Source organism: Sphaeramia orbicularis, chromosome 13 (genome assembly GCF_902148855.1).
Source record: "Sphaeramia orbicularis chromosome 13, fSphaOr1.1, whole genome shotgun sequence".
Taxonomy (NCBI): Eukaryota; Metazoa; Chordata; class Actinopteri; order Kurtiformes; family Apogonidae; genus Sphaeramia; species Sphaeramia orbicularis.
The window spans coordinates 52,222,907-52,242,012 of record NC_043969.1 but is presented as its reverse complement, the minus strand read 5'-3'; the positions used below and the strand labels follow the sequence as shown (position 1 = coordinate 52,242,012).

Sequence of the window (19,106 nt, the reverse complement as noted above, 5' to 3'; positions counted from 1 at the left end):
AAACACGCTTTAACCCTCTGCTGTCCAGGTGAGTATATTAAACACACTTTAACCCTCTGGTGTCCAGGTGAGTATATTAAACACGCTTTAACCCTCTGCTGTCCAGGTGAGTATATTAAACACACTTTCCACGTTGTGTTCTTAAAGGTCAGATTATTTTACACATACATGTGCTAATCTAATTTCCTAAACCTCTTGGGGACCTAAACCTGATCCCTGTGGTACTCCACATGTAATATTCCTCATTTATCCAGACTGTGCTTTGGTTCGTTCGCACTCATGTTCCTGATTTTTTCAGAGAACTTGATGATGCATGTATTTGAACCTGTGTCCAGAGTTGATCTGAAAACAGAATAAACTCAGACTGTTTCTAATCAAATCATTTCGAACATGTACAGGCCGACGGTGCAGAGCAAGAACTGGATTCTGTTGTTTGTTCACGTCCATGATCTGACTCATGTCAACATGAATATTTAACCACACAACCAAACAATGGAGGCAAAGGTTTAAACGTCAGCACATCTAATCTACGTTTTTAGTACGAATAAATAAATGAGTTAACTGTCCGGTATCCCGTCCAGTAAGGCCCTTACTAAACACAGAGTGTGCGTTTTTCGCACACTGGTGGAATAATGTCAAAAAAATATTTCATACCGTTTGTTTTTTATTCTTTCACACTTTTTTCTATTTCATCAACTTGAGCCGTAAATAAAATACCAAATACTCAATAATTGTCACATTTTTTCACCCTTTAAATGCCGTGTTTGTAATGTAAACAAACCTTTGTTTTTTTGGATGCAAAAAACACAAAAAATTATTTTTTTTCAAAACACAACATAAAAAGTGGATCACATATTATTTGATTTTTTCATCCTGGCATATGTCAATGATTAACTCCAACATCGGTTAATTTGCATTATTATTTTTGGCACTAGGTGAAATCTTCAAAAATACTAGCATCTGTTACCAAGTGTGCGAAAAACTCATACCTATAAATCAAAGTATTAAATAGTATATATTGATTTATATTTCTGCTCTAATTTGATTTCATTTTTGTAAATCAAGGTCAGCCCTAATCATAAATAACAAATAATCATTCATTTTACTTTTTTTTTTTTTTATCCCTTTAAACGATCTCTTTTGATTGTGATGTCACTACAGTTTTTGATTTAAAAAAAAAAATATATATATATATATATAATTTTTTTTCAAAATACTACATAAAAATTGGATCACATATTATTTGAGTTTTGCAGCCTGGAATATGTCAATGATTAACTCCAACATTTGTTAATTTGCATTATTATTTTTGGCGCTAGGTCAAATGTTCAAAAATACTAACATCTGTCACCAAGTGTACGAAAAATGCACACCTATAAATCAGACTATTAAACACGTCTGAGCAGACAGGCCTTCACCACAGTATCAACTGTTTTCATACAATACTATACAAAATTGAGATCCATAATTAAGGAAACTTCATGTATAGATTATGATGCTGATTATGAAAGTTGATACATTATTGGACGACTGATGCAAATGTGTTTGACTGAACACATCTATGAAGGTCTGAGTGTTCAGAGGAGGGACTGTGTTAACCAGTTTATATCAAACACTGGGGTAGGGTTAGGGTATTAGGGTAGGGTTAGGGTATTAGGGTAGGGTTAGGGTATTAGGGTAGGGTTAGGGTAGGGCTGGGGTAGGGGTAGGGTAGGACACATTTAACATTTTGATTCAAATTTTCCCCCCAATATTCTCCATATAAATTGAATTAGTTGTTTATTTTTTCTTCGTTCCTCCTGTCAGTGATCAACACTAACACTGGTTCATATTCTTTTATTTCCGTTTCTTGGTCAAATGTTAAATGTATTTATTTTTACTCTCTCGTAGAAGGTGTTGGTGCAGGAATTGAATCTAGAACTGTCGTGTGCAGAACCTGGAGTAGGACCCACACATTCAAAAGAACACGACTGTGAATACAAGGACATCTGAAGTCATTTACAGTTTTCCTCAGCCCTGGGGGGTGGGAGTGGGAGTGGGAGGGGGGGTGATCTGATTGGTTCGCGGTGTGTGTGGGGGGGGTGTAATCTGCGGATGCTCAGGTCTCCTCTGGTCATATTATCACCATTTGCATTTGCTGAGCTCCCCGAGGAACGGCTCATGTGAACAAACAGGAATGTGATTATCACTGCAGCAGGGGCGTATTCACAGACACCTGAACGCATCACAGAAGGAAATACATTTACATCCACTATAGGCTGAGACATGACACCTGAACGCATCACAGAAGGAAATACATTTACATCCACTATAGGCTGAGACATGACACCTGAACGCATCACAGACATAAATACATTTACATCCACTATAGGCTGTGACATGACACCTGAACGCATCACAAAAAGAAATACATTTACATCCACAATAAGCTGAGACATGACACCTGAACGCATCACAGACAGAAATACATTTACATCCACTATAGGCTGAGACATGACACCTGAATGCATCACAGAAAGAAATACATTTACATCCACTACAGGCTGAGACATGACACCTGAACGCATCACAGTTGTAAATATATTTACATCCACTACAGTCAGAGACATGACACCTGAACGCATCACAGACGTAAATACATTTACATCCACTACAGGCAGAGACATGACACCTGAACGCATCACAGACGTAAATACATTTACATCCACTATAGGCAGAGACATGACACCTGAACGCATCACAGACATAAATACATTTACATCCACTATAGGCAGAGACATGACACCTGAACGCATCACAGACATAAATACATTTACATCCACTATAGGCTGAGACATGACACCTGAACGCATCACAGATGTAAATACATTTACATCCACTACAGGCAGAGACATGATACCTGAACGCATCACAGACGTAAATACATTTACATCCATTATAGGCAGAGACATGACACCTGAATGCATCACAGAAAGAAATACATTTACATCCACTATAGGCTGAGACATGACACCTGAACACATCACAGACGTAAATACATTTACATCCACTATAGGCTGAGACATTACACCTGAACGCATCACAGACGTAAATACATTTACATCCACTATAGGCTGTGACATGACACCTGAACGCATCACAAAAAGAAATACATTTACATCCACAATAAGCTGAGACATGACACCTGAACGCATCACAGACAGAAATACATTTACATCCACTATAGACTGAGACATGACACCTGAACGCATCACAGAAAGAAATACATTTACATCCTCTATAGGCTGAGACATGACACCTGAACGCATCACAGATGTAAATACATTTACATCCACTACAGGCAGAGACATGACACCTGAACGCATCACAGACGTAAATACATTTACATCCACTATAGGCAGAGACATGACACCTGAATGCATCACAGAAAGAAATACATTTACATCCACTATAGGCTGAGACATGACACCTGAACGCATCACAGACGTAAATACATTTACATCCACTATAGGCTGTGACATGACACCTGAACGCATCACAAAAAGAAATACATTTACATCCACAATAAGCTGAGACATGACACCTGAACGCATCACAGACAGAAATACATTTACATCCACTATAGACTGAGACATGACACCTGAATGCATCACAGACATAAATACATTTACATCCACTCTAGCCTGAGACATGACACCTGAACGCATCACGGATATAAATACATTTACATCCACTATAGGCTGAGACATGACACCTGAACGCATCACAGACATAAATACATTTACATCCACTATAGGCTGAGACATGACACCTGAACGCATCACAGAAAGAAATACATTTACATCCACTATAGACTGAGACGTGACACCTGAACGCATCACAGACATAAAAACATTTACATCCACTATAGGCTGAGACATGACACCTGAACGCATCACAGACATAAAGGTTTATGGTCAGTTCATGACAGATTTGACTGAAAAACTCACTGTTTATTCATTTTTTTTGTGTGTTTTTACATAATGACCCTGAACTTTACTCTGCTCTTTAATGAACATTGAAATAATCAGTGAATGAAATATAAAAAATACAGGATTTACACTGAAACATCGTACATGTGGAGGATCATATTAGACTAAACAGAGCTAAATCCCTTAAATATAAGTGGGTGTTTAAAGGTTAAATTTGACTTGACTCATCTGATGTGATGTCAAACACACCGTCAACACTTCCCAGCATGCAACAGGACCCCCGTAGTGACATCATCAGCCCGTTACAACTCCCAGCTCATCAACTGCACCATTACTTGGGGGGGGGGGAGGTGTCAACCAGACCAATGTTCTTTCTGTTCTTCCGTGTTTTATGTATTTTAAATCCACTGTGGTTTGTACGTTGTCATTTTAACATTGTTTTGTTAATGGTTCTCAGTTTTGTTTTTTCATTTTTGTGCATATTTTGTTTATTCTTCTTTATTTTGTTCATCTTTTGTGCTATTTGTGGTTTATTTCTATTCCTTTTCCCCAACTTTTGTTCATTTTTGTACAAGTTTTCCTTTTGTTATTCTTTATTTTGCCCATATTTGTTATTTTTCTCTGTTAACTGTGTTCATGTTTATCAGATGTCTCGACATCATTAAATGTTGTGTTTGTAGATCTGCTGTTTTAATGAACATGTGTAAATGATAAACTGAGGTTGAATATTGACAGAATTACACTGACTGTTATTGATAAAGTTCTGGTTGTTCATGTTATTCTTCTGTAATTTGACTTGTTTCTCTGTAAAACATCATTAATAATAGTGTATATTTGTCATCATGTATTGTTGATTGTGTTGTTTTTTTTTTACTGTCTGACCTGTTTTTGTTCATTTTGGTTTAATCTGAGTCTGTTTTAAAACGTTGTGTCCTGATGTGAAGAAAAGATTCTAATCATGTGACTGGGTTTGTTTTTTGATGTGTGTGTGTGTAGTTGTACACACAAATACACAAACATGATTAGTTTGTGTATTGTAGAGACAGAATTTAAATAATTTTACCAGTTGAATTTGTGCTGTTGAATGTAATGTGATGTGATTCTGAATAATTTTACATAAATCCATGAATAAAGATGACGGAACAGAAATGAGGCTGACATTTGAAACACCAATCAGCTCCTGTGTGTGTGTGTGCGTGTATGTGTGTGTGTGTGTGTATGTGCGTGTGTGTGTGTGTGGTTGAATTGTTAGGACAACATTTTCTGTGTTCGACAGAAGAAAAAAAAAAACTAAAGTAAAAACCTGTGAATATTTACAGAAATGAAATGATGCAGTCGATTATTAACATCGTTCAACACGTTTGATCAGATGAAATTAAATTAAACTGATCATGTGAAACGGCTCTGGTCAACGCCTGCAGCATCTGAAACAGATGAAGTGTTGAAACCACTGAAACTTTATGAACACCAGGAGTTTTACGTTATTATCTGTAGGAGCATTTAACCCCTGGACACCAGTGGCAGCTACTCGTCTTTCAGACAGGGGAAGCTCATTGTCGGCTTACATAAAAAAAAAATGGTCAAGTTAGTTAAACATAAATTCGTCCCTCCGTTCCTTTTTAAGAAAATGGTCAGTGACCTTATTGTACCAAGTAAACGCTGAAATTATGTTAAATTGAAACAAGGAAGTACAATGAGTGTGTTTTATTTACAGTGCAAGAAATGAACAAGTCATTTGGTTTCTCTGATTTCACAGCAGAATGTGTGACGGTATTAAACTGAACTGTGTCAGTGAAGGAGCAGATCTGAAAACAGCTGTCAATCAAACCGCATTCAGCCTTCGGACCCATCCTCCAGTCAGCACGCGGAAGTTCAGCGTCCGGCCCAGCCAAGTTCCGCCCACAGCTCCATTCACCCCCAGAGACACCAGGCGTCCGGGGGCGGGGCATTTATCCAATTAGCATCCAGTTTAGAGGCAATGACAAAACCAGTTCCACTCAGTCCCATTGAAGTGCATGGACGCTGAGCGTCTACAGACAAATGCACTGAGCAGAGATGGAGGAGAAAACACAGACACGGGAATGGAGGAGAAGTGAACAACATCCAGTCCACTGATCTGGGATCAAACTGATTCTGAACCAACTGGTCTGAGAGATGAACGTGTTCCAACACATTTGGAGTCAATGAAATGAAAACAACTGAACAGATCTGAGCATTTAATTTGAGTCATTTTAGGGGAAGCTGAGCTTCCACTGAAGTCTGAGAGAAATCGCCTCTGCTGGACACCCTTTAAAGACAGACCATAATATGCATAGTGTCCGAATGACCTCAACATGTGTTTCATACAGTTTGTGTTTAACTTTTTTATATTAATTTTTTCTATTTCATCAACTGGATCCATTAAAAAATATATCAAATATTCAATCACTGTCATATTTTAACCCTTTAAACGACAGAAACAAACTGTATTTTTTAACAGTCTGGAGTAAAACACACTGTATAATCAAACACACACAGATCAAACACACACAGATCAAACACACAGATCAAACACACACAGATCAAACACACAGATCAAACACACACAGATCAATCACATGATGCTGTGGGTTTGTTCACTCCAGATTCAGCAGGAAATGAAAAGATGAAAATGATGGGATTGATCCATTCAAACCTTAAATGTTCCTGTCAGACAGTAGAGTGTTCTGGAGAGACGGAGGAAAAACAAGAAAGACACACACATACACACCTGAAATACACACAAGTACACACACGAACGCACGCACGCACGCACGCGCACACACACACACACACACACACACACACACACACACACAAGTAAACAAACCGAAAAGTACACAAACACAAGAAAACAAACACACAAATACACTCAGTTGACTGATGTTTGTGCAAATACAGACTGATGGTGTTGACGAAAGGATGAACATGTCAATAAGAAACAACTACAGGAGGAGAAAAGAGGAGGAGGAGGAGGAGAAAAGAGGAGGAAGAGAAGGAGGAGAAGGAGAAAAGAGGAGGAGGAGCTTCTCCCCTCAGAAGGAGGTCCCAGGGTTTGAGGATCCAAACCCAGTTGAATTCAACATCCTTTCTATTGAACTGAACCACATCAGTGTTATAGACAGTCTGTCGTCATGGGAACCTACAGGAACATTCCATGTACATGGTACACAGTACATGAGGGAAGTATCCGAGTATTCTCCAGTACATGGTCCATTTGTTTGTGTCTTTCTGAGCTCTGGTGTGGACGTCTGAGGGACAAATGGATTCAGCCTGTGGTTCTGTTCCTGAACTGGAGGAAAATATCAGAATATAGAACATCTGGAGTCCATTTGGGATTTGGACACGATGGTGCGTTCAGGGACTGTGAGGGGTTCAACAGACCTGGGAACAGACCACTCAGACTGTGGACCTCTGTCCCTTTAACACATGTCCACACTAGTCCCGTTGGTCCATCATCCATCAACAAACTGTGCAGAAAGTTTCATATATACGACGGTAAAATGGACAGTTGCTGTTGAACTGCAGTTGAACTCTAATTCCAGTCTCCTGTTCCAGGACTGAACCTCTGTATTTTCTTTGACCTGGTTGGATTTCCTCTGTTTTTGTGAGAAAACCCACTTGGATGTGAACAGTGTGAACTGTGTGTGACTGCATTTATGAAATCACACTGAGACGATGGTTCTGTTGGTTCTGTTGGGTCCATGTGTGAACAGAACCCCTGGTCTTTGGGGTCCTCGTCAGTATTCCGTCCATCCTGTTCTAATGCTTGGGTTCCTTGTGTATCCATTCTTTCCAGACTCTTCCCTTCCGTCTCAGCGTGATTTCATAAATGCAGTCACACACAGTTCACACTGTTCACATCCAAGTGGGTTTTCTCACAAAAACAGAGGAAATCCAACCAGGTCAAAGAAAATACAGAGGTTTAGTCCTGGAACAGGAGACTGGAATTAGAGTTCAACTGCAGTTCGACAGCAGCAGTCGACAGTTGGATGTGTGTATAGTTGTATAATATATGTATAACAGTTGTAATAGTTATATATAGGTGTATACAGTTGTGTGTGTGTGTATATATATATATATATATATATATATACATACACAAACACACACACACACATGGGCTAACGGCCTCCAGGAGGCGCTCTAGCAGGAAACACAAAAGTGAGACAGACGGGTGGAAGAGGTGATGAAGAGGAGAAATTTTTATCTGAACTGTGAACCATCATTTTGCGTGTCATGCACAAACCCTCATCATGGAAAACATGAAGAAATGCAGATTTTGCAGCTTTTAAGTTAAAAGCAATCGATGGGTCTGTAAAGGAGGAAACAGAGCTGCAGCACCGAAGTGCCATTGAGCAACAACGAAGAGAGACGTAGAAGGAGTGTGACGGAGCCTTTGAGGATGTTCAGCTGAAGAACACTGAAGAAGACGACTGCAGTGGTTTAATGAGCAGAAGAAGAGGAAGACACAGATCGATGACTGTTCTGGGTTTTTGAACCAGCCTGTTCCTGACGTTTTACTGCTGTGTTACAGACACTGTTTGGAAAAAAGCAGTGAAGGGATGGAAATAAACATGTAAATAATCTGTGTGTTTACCATCTGTCTGTGGAAATATCTCATGTCACAACGTGGACACCTGCGGCTTATAGTCAGTAAAGTACGGTATATATCTATATATTTACTGTATAAATACTGTATATATACACACACACACACACACACACACACACATTTGTTTACCAAATGTGCGTGTGTGTTTTTGTAGTTTTCAGTTTATATGTTCATTCTACAGGGTGGGGAAGCAAAATTTACAATATTTTGAGGCAGGGATTGAAAGACAGTGTATGACCAATTAGTTTATTTAAAGTCATGAGAATTTATTTGTCACAAGAAAATGTCCATAATAGAAAATGTTTTTATTCTATGTGTCCTCCTTCTTTCTCAATAACTGCCTTCACACGCTTCCTGAAACTTGTGCAAGTGTTCCTCAAATATTCAGGTGACAACTTCTCCCATTCTTCTTTAATAGTATCTTCCAGACTTTCTGGTAATAGTTTTGCTCATAGTCATTCTCTTCTTTCCATTATAAACAGTCTTTATGGACACTCCAACTATTTTTGAAATCTCCTTTGGTGTGACGAGCGCATTCAGCAAATCACACACTCTTTGACGTTTGCTTTCCTGATTACTCATATGGGCAAAAGTTTGTGAAAAGGTATGGATAATAGTGTTAGGTATGATTATGACATCAGTATATGTTTGGGTTCAAAACAACTGACGTAGTGCCTGTTGAGAAAAAACAACTAAATGTTCAGTGTACATTTTGCTTCCCCACCCTGTATGTTCTAAAAATGGTTCATTCATCATGTTTTTGGTGAAAATCAGTTCAGGTTCTATGTTTTTCATTGTGGATTTGAAGTTTTCTGTGAGTTTAGGTTGAGTTTGTTCATAACACAAGTCAAATAAACAAAATAAGTTGAAGTCAAATGTGAGGATGGAATGAAAAAAATGAACCAAATAAGGAAAAAAAACAAACCAAAACTGTTTACACACTTCCTGTTTACACACCTCCTGTTTACACACTTCCTCTTTACACACTTCCTGTTTACACACTTCCTCTTTACACACCTCCTGTTTACACACTTCCTGTTTACACGCCTCCTGTTTACACACTTCCTGTTTACACACTTCCTGTTTACACACTTCCTCTTTACACACTTCCTGTTTACACACCTCCTGTTTACACACCTCCTCTTTACACACCTCCTCTTTACACACTTCCTGTTTACACACCTCCTCTTTACACACCTCCTCTTTACACACCTCCTCTTTACACACTTCCTGTTTACACACCTCCTGTTTACACACTTCCTGTTTACACACCTCCTGTTTACACACTTCCTGTTTACACACCTCCTGTTTACACACCTCCTCTTTACACACTTCCTGTTTACACACCTCCTGTTTACACACTTCCTGTTTACACACCTCCTCTTTACACACCTCCTCTTTACACACTTCCTGTTTACACACCTCCTGTTTACACACTTCCTCTTTACACACCTCCTCTTTACACACTTCCTCTTTACACACCTCCTGTTTACACACTTCCTCTTTACACACCTCCTCTTTACACACTTCCTCTTTACACACCTCCTCTTTACACACCTCCTCTTTACACACTTCCTGTTTACACACCTCCTGTTTACACACTTCCTGTTTACACACCTCCTGTTTACACACTTCCTGTTTACACACCTCCTCTTTACACACCTCCTCTTTACACACTTCCTCTTTACACACCTCCTCTTTACACACTTCCTGTTTACACACCTCCTGTTTACACACCTCCTGTTTACACACCTCCTGTTTACACACTTCCTGTTTACACACCTCCTGTTTACACACTTCCTGTTTACACACCTCCTGTTTACACACTTCCTGTTTACACACCTCCTGTTTACACACTTCCTGTTTACACACTTCCTGTTTACACACTTCCTGTTTACACACTTCCTGTTTACACACCTCCTGTTTCACCAAACCGTTGAAGACCTGCTGATATTTGTGATGTTTCAAAAGTGACTGAATGTTTGTGGCTGAACACATTCATGTTGAAAACAGACGGACGTTCATGACGGTCATGAGTTTGAAACCAGAGGAATTCAAAAATAGCCCAAACCCACTCAGACTCCCAAAGGCTTCTGGGTAATTTACCACAGCTTTAAACACACCTCAGCCAACCAGAGCTAAGACAAATATGTGTTTGATAATTATGTGAAACATGACAGCACTGTATTATGATAATAATAATAATAATAATAATAATAATAATATGTAGTTCTGCTGAGAACGTCTTCAATGACATATTTTTGTTCCTTTTCTAATTCTCATCTTTTCAGTTTAATAAAATCCAGTGGGTTTTGTTCGACGGTCCATGTGTTTTCATTTTCATATATATTTCATCTCTGTTCCGTATCAGTCAAGACAGTCTAATAATAATAATAATCATTTCCTGTCCTGATCGGTCCAATTATTCCTGATGCATTCTGGGATTTAATAACAGCCTCCGTCCACCTGATCTACATTGGTAAACACAGACGTTTGTCCACTGGTGTGAAGGTTCGTACGTGTCCACATCTGTGAGGGGAGGGGCTTTGGACATTCAACTGGACACTGAGCATGTGCAACAACCAGCGGACCATCATGCACTGCTGCAGAACTGTAAACAAACACAACATCCACATGTGTTTCAGACTGAGCGAACAGATTATACAGATGGAACTGAACTGGGTTTACATCTGTAGATATTTATATACAGACTGTACACTGGGGGGAGCATTTATATACACATATATTTATTCTACATACTTTTACTTTCATACTTTTCATGGTTGTTTCAGTTGTTTGTCATTTTCACGCATCTGTTTCATACTGATGCTATTTTTTTTAATGATTTGAGTAATCATTTAATTGAATCGAACAAAATAGTCAGTAGTTTAATGGGTTCTAAATCTAATCCGTATCTGCAGCTGCAGTTCTAGTCCTTCCTGGTGATCTCAGCTCAGTTCTACAGGTCCTGGTTGGTTTGGGTTCAAAAACCACACATCTGATTTAAACACAGATAATACAGATCAGGACCCCATGTGGACCCAGGAACAGGCCCTGTGGTACCCCATATATATATATATATATATATATATATATATATATATATATATATATGTATATATATATATATATATATATATATTTATTTATTTATTTATTTATTTATTTCAGTGTATATTTAAACATATGTATATATATTTCAGTACATATTTATATACAGTATGTGTGTGTATGTGTGTGTGTGTATATGCATTTCAGGATATATGTATATATATTTGAGTCTATATTTATATACAGTATATGTGTACATATATTTGAGTATATATTTACATATATGTGTATATATATTTGAGTATGGTGGAGCTTCAGTTGTGCCTTGTGCAGTGCTTTGGCGTATTTCCCTCTGTTCATTTATTTAAGGTGAGTTGAGCTGAGGGTTATTTTAAACCCCTCCAACTTTCGAAGGTCTGTTGAATTTAACATCAACAACATTTTCCTCCCAGTGGCGTTTGGATTTCCATCTGACTGATCTGTCGCTGCTCCTCTGCTTCTTTATTCATTTAATTTTGGACTTTTTCAGCTTTTTCCTATCGTCGCCTTAATGTCACTTTTTCAGTCAAGCAGGAGAGAGAGTGTGTGTTTGTGTTTGTATGTATGTGTGTGTGTGTGTGTGTGTGTGTGAGTGTGTGTGTGTTGTTTGTTTTTGGGGCCTACATTTGGAGCGTGTGAATGTATTCATGCATGTCTGTGTTTTTAGGAGGAAGTCTGTTTAGTCAAAGCGCCTGAGGACGTGTGTGTTAGTGTGTGTTGGTGTGTGTTGGTGTGTGTGTCTTTTGGGGCAGTGTGTTGTGTTTTGCCCAGTGGACGAGCTAGTGTCCAAAATGGAACTGACCCTGCAGTGAGTCCAGGATGACCAGAGGACACCATCACCTCCACGTGTGTGTGTGTGTGTGTGTGTGTGAGAGAGAGAGAGAGAGAGAGAGAGAGAGACCACAACCAATGGTAGGTGGAAACTGGCGATAAGGTAAAGACAATAGAGAGTGTGAGTGTGTGTGTGTGTGTGTGAGGGTGTGTGTGTGTGTGTGTGCGTGTGTGTGTGTGAGGGTGTGTGCGTGTGCGTGTGTGTGTGTCGAGGTAACTGAGACAATGAGGCATTCACTGGCCAACGGTGTCAAAACCAAACAGGGTGAGAGAGACAGACAAAACAAACAGAGAGAGGCCGTCCAACATCATTACAATTACATTCATATTTAATTTTGCAAATGAGGTGATCCACCGAAACCATCTACTGATCTAAACTGTTTAGTTCCTGTTGATCCACTAATCCTATCAATCCATGTCAATAATTGGTGTCAAATACAGTTCTTCATCTTTTCATGGTCATCAGATATGACCATATTTGGACATTCAGAGGCTCCGTAGTTACTGTGGAAACACTGTCATCTACAACATTGATTCCCCAGTCAAACCCATGGAGTTGGATCAATGACAGTGGATGGACACACTGGGTATATATATATATATATATATATATATATATATATATAAAAACATAATAAATGAACAAAAACCAATTAGAAAAGTTACAAAATAACGTGAAAAACAGAAGCAAAACCTGAATAAAACTAGGCAAAAAAGGAATAAAAATAAGACAATGAACAAAAACAGCCAAAGTGATTAATAAAATGAACAAAAATGAGTAACATGTACAAAACAAGCCACAAACTGAACAAAACTGAAGAAAATATAAAGTAGGAAAAAAAATACAGAAAAAAAATAAACACAATAAGTAACAAAGTGAAAAAACAAACTAATAAAATAGGTAAAACCAAAAGAAATGAACCCAATGAATCCTGTAGATGTTTGTTTTTATGTTCAGGTAATGACATATTTGACTGAAAAAGTCACTTTTCACTCATTTCTTATGTCGTCATTTAAAACAAACATCCTTTAATAACTGTTGGAAACTCTGGGACGCACACATTATGACAGGAGGACAGTGAACGCATCATCTGCTCTACACTGGTCAGTGTTGGATCGTCCTCACACTAGTCCCTTTGGTCCATGGTCCATCTGAGCTAAACTGTCCCATATTTACATAAATGTGTTCCAAACACAAGTGCATAATGTTGGTTTGTCCATTCAATCCCAAATATGCTGATGAGCTTCTTTCTTCTGGTAGATGTCTGTGTCCGCCCTTCCATAAACATGAACATAAATCTGTGTTGTTTTGAATCTAGAATGCTCATTACCAGGCAAAAAAATCTTTAATTAAGCAAAACAAAATAAATAAATAAAAAATATTGAATAAAGCAAATCAAATCTTGAATTAAGGAAAAAAAATCTTGAATTAAACAAAAAAAATTGAATTCAGAAAAAAATCTTGAATTAAGCAAAAAAAAATTGAATTAAGCAAAAAAAGAAAAATCTCGAATTGTCGACTTAAGGATGAGTTAAAGGAAAAAAACAGACGATAAATGAAGGATGTGTTTAGTTATTACCTGGTTTCCTCATGTTCTGTTTATCAAACGTATAAAAGGTCAAACTATTCAATTCTCTTCATTTATATTTGATCCATTTGACATGAACTCTTTCCAAACTCACATTAACAGACGTCAGACTAAGTGAGCCTCATTTCCTGTTTTTAGTCTCATCTGAGCTGCTGATAATAAATAAATGCAGTCTTTAACTTTTGTCCAGGTGTGTTAGTGTTCATCACTAATTGGTGCTGATGAGTTAATGTGTTGTTTTATGTTCCTGTTTCCATCTGAATGTGTTCAGGGACATTTGTCCGTCCTCCAAAACCACAGACATTTAATGGGTTTGAATCATTTACAGCAAAAAAGCGACAGTAAAAAACAAAAAAACCAGAAACCACTGAGGTGATCAACGAAAGTCAAAGAACAAAAAAAGAAAAGAACCCAAAGAAAATGACTGACACAAAAAGAGCATTAGTATTATATATATATATATATATATATATATATATTTACAGTACAGGCCAAAAGTTTGGACACACCTTCTCATTCTTCACATTTTCTTTATTTTCATGACTATTTTCATTGTAGATTCTCACTGAAGGCATCAAAACTATGAATGAACACATGTGGAATCATGTACTTACCAAAAAAGTGTGAAATAACTGAAAACATCTCTTATATTCTAGTTTCTTCAAAGTAGCCACCCTTAGCTCTGATGACTGCCTTGCACACTCTTGCCATTCTCTTGATGAGCTTCCAGAGGTAGTCACCTGAAATGGTTTCCTAACAGTCTTGAAGAAGTTCCCACAGATACTTAGCACTTGTTGGTCCTTTTGCCTTCACTCTGCGGTCCAGCTCACCCCAAACCATCTCGATTGGGTTCAGGTCCGGTGACTGTGGAGGCCAGGTCATCTGGCGCAGCACTCCATCACTCTCCTTCTTGGTCAAATATCCCTCACACAGCCTGGAGGTGTGTTTGGGGTCATTGTCCTGTTGAAACATAAATGATGGTCCAACTAAACGCAGACCGGATGGAATGGCATGTCACTGCAGGCTGCTGTGGTAGCCATGCTGATTCAGGTTGCCTTCAATCTTGAATAAATCCCCAACAGCGTCACCAGCAAAGCACCCCCACACCATCACACCTCCCCCTCCATGCTTCACGGTGGGAACCAGGCATGTAGCATCCATCCGTTCACCTTTTCTGCGTCGCACAAAGACACGGCGGTTGGATCCAAAGATCTGAGATTTGGACTCATCAGACCAAAGCACAGATTTCCACTGGTCTAATGTCCATTCCTTGGGTTTCTTGGCCCAAATAAATCTCTTGTGTTTGTTGCCTCTCCTGAGCAGTGGTTTCCTAGCAGCTGTTTGACCATGAAGGCCTGATTCACGCAGTCTCCTCTTAACAGTTGTTGTAGAGATGTGTCTGCTGCTAGAGCTCTGTGTGGTATTCATCTGGTCTCTAATCTGAGCTGCTGTTAATTTGCGATTTCTGAGGCTGGTGACTCAGATGAACTTATCTTCAGCATCAGAGGTGACTCTTGGTCTTCCTTTCCTGGGGCGGTCCTCATGTGAGCCAGTTTCGTTGGAGCGCTTGATGGTTTTTGCGACTGCACTTGGGGACACATTCAAAGTTTTTGAAATTTTCTAGACTGACTGACCTTCATTTCTTAAAGTAATGATGGCCACTCGTTTGTCTTTACTTAGCTGATTGGTTCTCGCCATAATATGTATTCTAACAGTTGTCCAATAGGGCTGTCAGCTGTGCATCAACCTGACTTCTGCACAACACAACTGATGGTCCCAACCCCATCAATAAGGCAAGAAATTCCACTAAGTAACCCTGACAAGGCACAGCTATGAAGTGGAAACCATTTCAGGTGACTACCTCTGGAAGCTCATCAAGAGAATGCCAAGGGTGTGCAAGGCAGTCATCAGAGCTAAGGGTGGCTACTTTGAAGAAACTAGAATATAAGAGATGTTTTCAGTTATTTCACACTTTTTTGGTAAGTACATAATTCCACATGTGTTCATTCATAGTTTTGATGCCTTCAGTGAGAATCTACAATGAAAATAGTCATGAAAATAAAGAAAATGCGAAGAATGAGAAGGTGTGTCCAAACTTTTGGCCTGTACTGTATATATATATATACACATACATACATATATATATAAACCCAGTGTGTCCATCCACTGTCACTGATCCAACTCCATGGGATTTACTGGTAAATCAATGTTGTAGATGACAGTGTTTCCACGGTAACTACGGAGCCTCTGAACGTCCAAATATGGTCATATCTGATGACATGAAAAGATGAAGAACTGTATTTGACACCAGTTATTGACATGGACTGATAGGATTAGTGGATCAACAGGAATTAAACAGTTTAGATCAGGAGATGGATTAGGTTAAAGGTGGATGTTTGAGTCTTTAAGGGTTAAAGGTTCCTCAAGGGTTGAGGGTCTTTAAGGGTTTCCCTTTCCTTTACCTACATGTATCTCAGCTGTTTCTGTTTAAATGCTGATCTAATTTTCATAAAGTTTGAACCTTTTTTCAGTGTCGTCATTTAAACGTCAAATCCTTCGTCAGCTTGTGGAAGTGGAGTTGGTTTGAGCGTTTGCTCTGATGCGTTCACAGATGTGCTGTCAGTCTGAGAACAGCCTCACCTTGTACTTTCAGTTTTAATTATGGAACCAGATGTCCTTAGAAGTCAAGAGGAAAAAAAAAACAAAACACAGACATAAAAAACTGAAAGAAGTGCATTCATGAAACAGGTCAAAGGAGTTTGGTTCAAAGAAGACGAAGACGAAGGAGGACGAGGACAGAACACCTACAGAAGGACACAGGTGGACACAGGTGGACGTGGACACAGGTGGACACAGGTGGACACAGGTGGACACAGGTGGACACAGGTGGACGTGGACACAGGTGGACACAGGTGGACACAGGCGGACACAGGTGGACACAGGCGGACACAGGTGGACACAGGTGGACACAGTTGGACGTGGACACAGGTGGACACAGGTGGACGTGGAAGGAGGTATGACGATGAGGGGAGGGACTATGAGCAGGAGGGGAGGATCCTTCCACTAAATCCATCCCATAATAAACAGTGTTAAATCCCTAACACTCTTCTACCCACATGTCCTTTAAAGGGTTAAATCTGACAGTTACTGAAGAAAAGTTATTTTTTCTTTATGGCTGAAGTCGATGAAACACCAAAGAAAAGTTAAAAACTGTCTGAAACCATAGTGACTTTACTGTGTTTCTGTGCATATTATGGTCTGTCTGTGCATATTATGGTCTGTTTGTGCATATTATGGTCTGTTTGTGCATATTATGGTCTGTTTGTGCATATTATGGTCTGTGGGGACCACAGGGTTAATACTGTTGTTCAGAAGCTTCTGTTCAGACTTTTCAGTCATGGAATTTTCCGTGGAGTGTTTACCTGTTTGTCCATCTGTCCACCTGCAGGACATATGTCCACTGAAAGAACAGAACACACATGGACACACTGCAGGACACACACACACACACACACACACCCTGTTGTTGTTGTTGTGTTTGTGGGTGGGTCTGGGTGGGGGGGGCTGACAGGTGTCACCCAGCGTCAGGTACTGAACCTTGTTTGGTTCTGTCACACACACACACACACACACACACACACACACACACACACACACACACACACACACACACACAGGCCTCTTCCTTTTACAGATGGATGATGGGATCTGAAGTGTGTGTTGTGTATTGAGTTGAATGCTTCAGTCCAGGTGTGTGTGTGTGTGTGGCCTCCAGCAGACAACCCCACACACACACACACACACACACACACACACACACACACACACATCCTCTGTTTATGTTGAAGTGTTTTTGCTGACAGAGGAAAAGTTCTGCATTAATCTACAATGAGGGAACCCTGAGGTGGAACACCACACACACACACACACACACACACACACACACACACACCTGCCTCCTTCATTATAAAACTCCATCATTCAGAAACAGATGAAGTGAATACAGATGAACAGAGACGACAGTAACACACACACACACACGATTAAATACAAAAACACACAATAAAAGTGGACAAAAACACAACATACAAACAACTGAAACAAACTGAAACAGACTACTGAAAGAAAAACTGAAAGAAACAAATGAAACACACAAGTGAAACAAATGACTGAAACACACATAAACAAACCTAACCAAAGTGACTCCAGTCTAAACGGTTGTGTCCTCACATGTTCCGTTCTTAAACAGGGTTCTGAGCGCAGACACTGACCTCATATTAGAACAGGTTTAAAGAACCACCTGAAACTACAGCTGTTCATTAGTCATGTCCACATCTGGAGTTTTTTGAAACTATGACACCTTTAACTCTGAAGAAGTTTAGGATCATTTCTGTACGTTCCAAATTCCTACTGTGGACACATTAGAACCTTTGGTCGGAACCTTTGTTCTGAAATGACTGAATAAATGAACCATGTGAGTGAGGTCCACTTTGGACTATAAACAAGCACACACACACACCAGTCTAAGGCAGACATGAGTCTAAGACACCCCCCCCCCCAGAACACATTTAAACTGATACCAGTGTCAGAGTAAACAAACAGAACCGACAGACTTGTTTCAGTCCATTTGAACGGACCCAAGTCTTACCTGATACAGACCATCTGAGCTACAGGTAGAACCAAGACCCCCAGTCCGATCTGTCAGGTCCAGCTGTGATTGGACGACTGGATTCACTCTGATCTGTCAGGTCCAGCTGTGATTGGACGACTGGATTCACTCAGAAAGAACCTGGAAAAATAACAGTCAACCTGTTAAAAATGAAAGTCAAGACAGGAGGAAGAACACGGAACCAAATAGTTCATAAATGTAGGTCATAAGGTAAGGTAAGGTAATGTAAGGTAAGGTAGGTAAAGGTAAGGTAAGATAAGGATAAGATAAGATAAGATAAGATAATAATAAGATAAGATAGATAAGATAAGATAAGATAAGAT

The 19,106-nt window shown here is 39.3% G+C and overlaps 1 protein-coding gene across 3 annotated transcripts in view; it reads right to left on the bottom strand.

The window, feature by feature from the left end:
* LOC115431259 (leucine-rich repeat and fibronectin type III domain-containing protein 1-like protein) overlaps positions 1-18,899 on the bottom strand; it is a 47,275-nt gene extending 28,376 nt beyond the window's left edge. For all 3 annotated transcript variants that reach the window (XM_030151507.1, XM_030151506.1, XM_030151508.1), the window contains exon 1: positions 18,763-18,899. In XM_030151507.1, coding sequence (XP_030007367.1) covers positions 18,763-18,776 — 14 coding nt within the window. In that variant the 5' untranslated portion in view covers positions 18,777-18,899. The remainder of the gene's footprint in view (positions 1-18,762) is intronic.
* Positions 18,900-19,106: the final 207 nt, after the last annotated feature.